The 7,322-nt window shown below is 39.4% G+C and overlaps 2 protein-coding genes and 1 long non-coding RNA gene across 4 annotated transcripts; 1 reads left to right on the top strand and 2 right to left on the bottom strand.

The window, feature by feature from the left end:
• On the bottom strand, window positions 1-319 carry LOC131676449 (uncharacterized). Its single transcript, XR_009303186.1, has 3 exons — window positions 291-319; window positions 146-222; window positions 1-86 (listed from the first exon to the last, which is right to left on the bottom strand). It is a non-coding gene; the product is annotated as an uncharacterized LOC131676449 (long non-coding RNA).
• Window positions 320-3,041: 2,722 nt separating this feature from the next.
• LOC131684463 (zinc finger protein 85-like) lies at window positions 3,042-5,689 on the top strand. 2 transcript variants are annotated; one of them, XM_058967382.1, is made up of 6 exons: window positions 3,042-3,241; window positions 3,298-3,621; window positions 3,680-4,260; window positions 4,342-4,804; window positions 4,868-5,064; window positions 5,120-5,689. In XM_058967382.1, the coding sequence occupies exons 1-6, from the start codon at window positions 3,119-3,121 to the stop codon at window positions 5,649-5,651; spliced, it is 2,220 nt and encodes a 739-aa protein (XP_058823365.1). In that variant the 5' UTR covers window positions 3,042-3,118; the 3' UTR covers window positions 5,652-5,689. The 2 variants fall into 2 exon arrangements, with proteins under 2 accessions (XP_058823365.1, XP_058823357.1); XM_058967374.1 differs by having other exon boundaries at window positions 4,853-5,064.
• Window positions 5,690-5,821: 132 nt separating this feature from the next.
• On the bottom strand, window positions 5,822-7,322 carry LOC131684477 (zinc finger protein 567-like). Its single transcript, XM_058967395.1, has 3 exons — window positions 7,077-7,322; window positions 6,180-7,000; window positions 5,822-6,117 (listed from the first exon to the last, which is right to left on the bottom strand). Exons 1-3 carry the CDS (start codon window positions 7,212-7,214, stop codon window positions 5,961-5,963), a joined length of 1,116 nt encoding a protein of 371 aa, XP_058823378.1. The 5' UTR covers window positions 7,215-7,322; the 3' UTR covers window positions 5,822-5,960.

Raw genomic sequence — 7,322 nt, 5'->3', positions numbered from 1 at the left:
CAAGGGTTTAATTTTTATTTATAATAAAACCGTTCTAAAACTTACAGAATCAGTTGCCATACAACTTTCAACATTTCAGGGTTGTTCTGTAAGTTAAAAAGATAATGTTACTGTCAATATAAATTATTTTAATATTTACACTTACGCAGAGATCATCCTTTACGTCAGTACAATTGTAGCACTAGCACCCCAACTGGCCTGTATGTTATGACCGTTGTAAGTCTGTGGAAATAGAAATTTTACATTTAGTAAAAGAATTGTGATGCTTTTGATTTGTTTTTCTTACTTACATGTATCAGGAAAAAAATATGTACCATGCATAGAATACACACAAAAAATACACAATACACGCTGATTTGGTACTATGCAAGACCAACATAAAATCAAATTTGATTGAAATAAAAATAATATTTTTAGTTCAACAATAAAATAATGTATATTTAAAAATCGCTGAGTTTTGAATCAATAATAGAGTGACGATTCAAATCAAAAACCCATTTTGTTGGTTTAACCGATTGAAATTTCGCTGCGTGTAAACTATATTTTCCAAATATGCGGCGCTATTCTGCGCGGCGTGTGACGACTGATCTCACCTCACTCTACGTGACTTTTCTCACCCAATTCTGAAGAGTCACTTCGGGTGACGTGAGACGTTCATTTAACCGCAATGGGGAATCTCACCTCACCCGAGTCGACTCTCAGAATCGGGTGAAAAAAAAGTCACATAAAGAGAGGTGAGTTTAGTCGTCTCACGTCATATGCCGCGCAGAATAAGGCCGATGGAATGTGCTTTCTAGGTTTCATCGAACAGACAGCTTCTATTGAGCTGCTGTCCGAAACAATGAAATGTAGACTTTTTATCCGACGCACAGTGGTGGTTTTGCTTAAAAACCTGGCCAAAAATCGAAAATTGCATGGTAGTACTTTGGGTTCTAGTACATATATTGTCATTCAGATGGTGCTGCCGCATGCTATTTTAAGTGAAACGCTCCAAAATTGCCATATTTGATGTGTTGGCGCATCCAAACAGTTTAAACCATCGCGTTATTCTCATATTTTTTTATCGAGCGCACGAAATATTAGTACATATTATTCAAATGTAGCTGGATTATGATAAAACTACCGGTTTGAAATATGGAATAATGAAAGGTTATGCTGAAGGTACGTACTTTATTTACATGTATGTCAAAAGATACCATTTTGTTTGTTTATAGAAAATGTCAACAACTTTCACGATTTTGTGGCAGACGGTTTCAGCACTTATTTTTGCTAAATTATTGAAATACTTTGTTTTTGAGTAATCTTTGATTAAGTGAAGATGGAGACGGGTTATAAGATATTCAGTTTAAAATTTAGACTCGTCCTTTTAATTACTGCTGCACCTCCGGTTGTCATAGCGAGTCGTACAATACTGCATTTTGAACAGGAAGAATTGTGTACTTAGTGGTGAAAATTTCTTTAAGATTCATAAACATTTTCAAAAGTTATCAAAAGTGGAACGCAAAAGATTTGAATAATTTTGGTCGTTCATATTGAAAACCAACGAGGTCTGAAGTGATCGCCAAAGGTTCCAAATTTCATAAATCGATTACGAATACCATGGTTAAACGTTACCAGAAAACTATGACGTTTGGTCATGCAAAACAAAACAAATCTAAGGGTGGAATATATGACTGGATTCTACGAGCGAAAATCAGTAGAGTAGTGCAAAAGAATACTGGGTGCTCATGCTGTGATTTGACTAAAAATCTCACTTTGGCGTACACTCCAGCTTGGCAAATTTGTTTGTGAGAAGGTTGTCAGTCGTAGTATGTCAGCAAGCATGACAACAAAACGTGGTTGCTCAAAACTATACCAGGAAGCAGTACAAGCATGTTCTGACCAAGTATAACGCATGCTTTTGAATGGACGCTTCATCGTAATAATGGACTTTGGACAAATCCTCAGTCCAACAATTTAAATAAAACTATGAATCTTATGGGGTTTTCGATTGATTGACACCGGTGTAGTGGAGTGCACTGAAACTGCACCGTTTTTGCACTTTCTACCAGAAGTGCAGAAAACTGGGTATGTTCCATTGAAACTTCTGCTAGAAAGTGCAAAACCAGTGCAATCCACTACATCGGTGTCAATCAATCGAAAATTCCATTAGTGAATTTCACTTGTTTTCGTATTTTTGTCATATTCATTTTTTGGTTACTACAATTTGCATGCAATCTTGTCACTCCATGCATTTCGTCGCAGAATCGGCTTATTTTTAATAATTTAAAAAATACTATTTTTCGTTCTTGAGAAATATGTGCATCGGACAGCAATTGAATAATAATCGTACAGAGAGTTGAAAAGTTTTATAACTATGTTGTATCATATTTCAAAATACATACACTCAAAAAAAAGTAAACGTTATGCCTATTGATTTTACACATAGATTTTTGCAATTAACGGAGGCATATAGACACTATTTGCTGGCACATAAACCTAATGTGTGTATTTACAAGAAATATTAATCTTACATTCACATTTCATAACTATTAGCCACATAAAACCCCATTCTATAACAATATGCACATATAACTTATGTGTGTGCATACATAGTTTATACAGTTGACACATAGAAGATATGTGTGCGCGTGATAACAATAGCATTTCTTCTTCATATGAATTTTAAGCGGTTTGAAGCAAATAGAATTAACGTTTGGATTTTTTTCAGTGTAGTTTGAAATGACTAATAACAACAACTCTCATAAAAGCTACTTCATCTAGACACCCAAATATCTTATTGCGTGCAAATCAACAAATTCTATCATTTAACTACACACCGTTTAAAGTTCGATACATTATAAACGTTATTGGCACACAATTTGTATTTGGTTGTACCAATTTTGGATGATTTCCAACAGATCGTTCAAGAGTTGTCATAAAAATGCATACTCGTCGAAAGACGCGTTTCCAATGCAAAAAAAAAATGTCTCCTGCAAAAATGAGTAATATAAAACAAACGTGCACTGTTGTGTCAAAAGCTTAGCCCATTTTGGCAACACTGCCCGTACGAAGCGAAAAAGAAGACGGTTGTTTACATGGTTTTCAATCGGATGTATTTTCCGAATCAACTGCGAAAATGACCGATAATTTACAGAACTGTTTAACCTGCCGCCGACAAACAGAAAATTTCCTTCAAATACTGGATGAATCCAATGTGGAAAATGTAGAGGCTATTCTAACAAAGCATTTCTGGTTTAAGGTAAGTTTGTACGCTTTTTTGTGCACAGAATCAGTTTTACATTCTGATCTTTGAAGACGGCAGAATACGAACATAGGGTTCTTTGCATCAGCTGCTGGGAGAAGATTGATGAATTTCACAAATTTTACTGCGAAGTTGAGGAACGTTGGTGCAGCAAATCTGACTTACTGGAGTCTGTTGTAAAGACTGAGCAACTTTTCGACGAGAATGAAGCACAGAGTGAGCTGTTTACTTGCGAACTGATAAAGGTGGAAGAAGAGAACACAAAATTGAAACCTATTATCGATGCTAGCGAATCAGAGGAAAATAATATTGATGAGAATGTTACAGATGATGATGATGATTATGTGCCAATCGGTGAGGACGCTATCGATTCAGAGGTATTATGCATTTGACAATGTCGGTAGTCCACTGTTTATTTTTTCTTCCTTTCGTTAGTTTAAACAGGAAGATGAATCGTCGGAGGATTCCACCGAAGAATCGTCTATGCCAATTGGAAAACGACGAAATTTTACTCGTATGATGTCAGCCAGCCTAAAGGAACCGGCCCAAAAGAAACGGCATGTTAAATCTCTAAAAAGCATGAACCTCAAGAGAAACGCTTTGATAGCGAAATACGTTCAGCTTGTTTGCGATTTGTGTGGACACAAGTCGGAAACTTTTTCACGTTTACTCTTGCACTATCGAAGAATACACGAAATTCAAGGATATGTAACCTGTTGCAATCGGGCCTTCCAGAAGAAGTCTGGATTGTTCGAGCACTTGAGTCGGCACGAATCTGGGGCGAGGGAACCATCGCCGCCACAGATCCGGTGCGAGCTATGTGACGCTTCGAAAACGTTCAAGGACGAAGAAGGGCTACAGCTGCACAATGTGATATATCACTCCAAACAGGAGAAGACCTTCCAATGTGACCAGTGTGATAAGGCTTTCAGCAGTGAGTGGCATCTTTCGGGGCACAAAAGTTGGCATCAGAACGTGGCTAGTTTGAATATTCATTGTGACAAGTGTAATAAGTAGTGAGTATACTTCAAATCAAAAGTTTCAGTTAAATAATTTTTAATAAATTCAGGTTGGGATTAATTTTCGATTTTTTACAGTTTCAATTCGATTCGTACACTCAACACGCACATGCGGGCACACCACGCAACAGCTTTGACATCATCAGCCAATTTATCCAACACAGTCAGCGTCACAGCTGAATCAACTATTCCGGAACCTATTATAGCTTGTGAAGAGCAAGACTCTACAATGGAGTATGCCACGCTAAAGCCACCAAATGTGATATCTATAGCCGCGAGTGTAACTTCAGAACCCCCCAAGAAAGGGGGAAAATCCGCCGAAGAAGTTGCAAAGGAAGATGAGTTCATTCGCCGGTTCTGTACTCTTGTTTGCGACAAGTGTGACTTTGCAGGAAGAAACTACTACCAACTCGATAAACACTTTAGAACCGATCATAATATGCGCGGCTATGCGATTTGCTGTGGGCGTAAATTTTGTAAGAAACGACGACTGTATGAGCATTGCCAGCGACACATCAATCCGGACATGTTTCGTTGTGAGGTACGTTTTCGGTAGATTAACAATCATAATTTCTGTTGTGTTGCAAAGGTACTTTGCTTCCAGATATGCAGTAAATCGTTTACCGAGAGTAAGGGTTTAGAAAAGCACAATAAATGGGTTCACACACCTGATTCGGAAAAACCATTCAAGTGTGAAATTTGTGATGCTGCATTCTATAAAGACTATCTACTGCGAAATCATATGAAGTATCACATATCGATGGAGCAGAAAATTTTCAAATGCAAGGAATGTGACAAGTCGTAAGTTTTTTTCCATTGACATGATCCGATCGGTTAACGAAGGTTAAAATTTCAGATTTGGTACAGCAGTCCTACTTCGAGCCCATCAGCAAAATATTCATGGCGCTGTGTCCAGCTGGGTTTGTGATATTTGCGCCAAGGGATTCGTACACAAATCACTGTTGGAGAGACACCGAATCTCCCATTCGCCGGAGGGTGCGGCTAGTTTGAAAATGCAGTGTGAAAATTGTAAAAAGTGGTTGAAAAATAGAGACACCTATCAAAATCATCGGAAACGTTGTCTCGCTGGTGGTCCCGTGACGTGCGACGTTTGCGGCAAGGAAGCAGTGAACGAACTGGCACTGGCTAGTCATAAACGGTTCAATCACGAAGAGCGACCCGCATTCGCGTGCAGCTATTGTGGAAAGCAGTTCAAACGAATCCTACGGTTAAAGGAGCACGAGGCGAACCATCGGGGTGAGGTACTGTACTCGTGTCCGTACTGTCCCAGAACGTGTAATTCCAGTTCCAACATGTACACCCACAAGAAGGTGGCCCATCCGGAGCTGTGGGCGGCCAAAGTGGCCGAGCGATTCTACAAGAAGTAAGGGTAAGCTAGGCTCAATATAGAAATCTGATTTCTAAATTTAATGTTTTGGTGTTCTAAAACTGCCGAATGGCTGGACGCGTCGTTTCATCTCACTTTATGGGCTAAAAGTTCGATTTCGAACTGTTGAAATTCTCTGCTATGACCTATCTAACGAATTATCGACTGTAATAAAGGCGTTGAATCTCCCAAACTCCGCCAAATATTTTTATTAAAAATCTTAGCAAAAATAGAACCAGTCTAAGACTAGATTACCAGTACACGATCGTAACACAAGACCACGTTTGACGGGACGTTCATTTTTGGTTTCTTACTCGTTGTTCGCCGTTGGTGGATGCGTCCCATTTTTCACATGCAGCTTATAGTGCGCGGTAAGATTATGTTTCACCGTAAAGTACTTCCCACAGAATAGGCAAGGAAACTCTGCGATTCCCGAATGGACCGTAGAATGAAGCTTCAACTTGCATCTGAAAAACAAAAAAAGACGATGACAATTCATTTCATCAACCCATCCGACCGGGCTACTCACTTCCGTCTGAACTTTTTGCCACAAATTTCACATGAAAAGCGAGGATCTTCTGTGTGTATCTTCCGATGAATTAACCAGTAGGCCGTCCCTTTGATCCTCTTGCCGCACACTTCGCAATCGTAGTACCGGTTTGCAGTCTTGTGTCTGCTTCGGTGTTGCTGTAGGGCAAACTTGGAATGGAGCTTCGCATCACAACCTTCGAAGTCGCAGGAAAACGGTTGCACTCCAAGGTGTCGATTCATGTGCCCTTCCAGTACTTGTTGGGAAACCAATTCACCGCACGTTGAACATACGACTTTTTCCGGTCGTTCTTTAGCTCGTTCAGATGTTTCTTGTTCCGTTCTTTTAGCGTTAGAACTCGGATCGTTTCCTCCATCAGATTCAGTGTCGTCTGATTCATCTTCATGTACGGTGTTTTGATCTTGATTATCGCGCTGAAATAGATACGAAATAGAGTCCCCAACAGGTTCTTCTTCATCCTCTTTGACGCAGACCAACAGCTCAGCTGATTTTTCGTCAGTGGCTCGTTCTGATACTGTCGGCATAAGTTCTATGGCTCTGTGGTCCTGTTCGATCAAGCCCAAGCTATCATGCCTGCTGATAAAAGCATCGATTTCTCGCTGATGTGCTTTAACTAAATCTTTGGCTTGTCGAATGATGTTGCCACTATCCGGACACGTCCAAGTGTCCGATTGAAGCACACAGGCTTCATTTGTGAGCAAGATTTCACTCTGCCGGCAAGCTTCCTTGAAGCATTCGATCAGCTCTACAAGGTTTCTGCAGTTGGTACAAATACGGGTTGTACGATCCTGTTGACTAGGCTGAAAGATGCATTTTTATGTTGGCAACAGTTTCGTTTCAACGCTAACTATTTTCTATATTAAAGTTCAAACCTACCTTTACAGCAACAGCAGCTTCAATTTTGCTCTCAAACTTGGATCCTTTGGCAAAGATATCTTCTAGCTGGGATTTGTTGTACTCCCGCAAGCACAATCGGCATTGACGGCCTCTATTCCGATGAAACCTTCTCTCCATTTATTTCCTTTAAAGTTTGTACATTAACTAAAAAAATACTTCCTTGCCTTATTCGTAATAGTGATTATACGTTTCTAGTTTGCATATAAAATATTTTGTTGGACTATT

The sequence above is a fragment of the Topomyia yanbarensis genome, chromosome 1 (genome assembly GCF_030247195.1).
Source record: "Topomyia yanbarensis strain Yona2022 chromosome 1, ASM3024719v1, whole genome shotgun sequence".
NCBI classification, from domain to species: Eukaryota; Metazoa; Arthropoda; class Insecta; order Diptera; family Culicidae; genus Topomyia; species Topomyia yanbarensis.
This window is presented reverse-complemented; position numbering and strand designations above follow the sequence as displayed.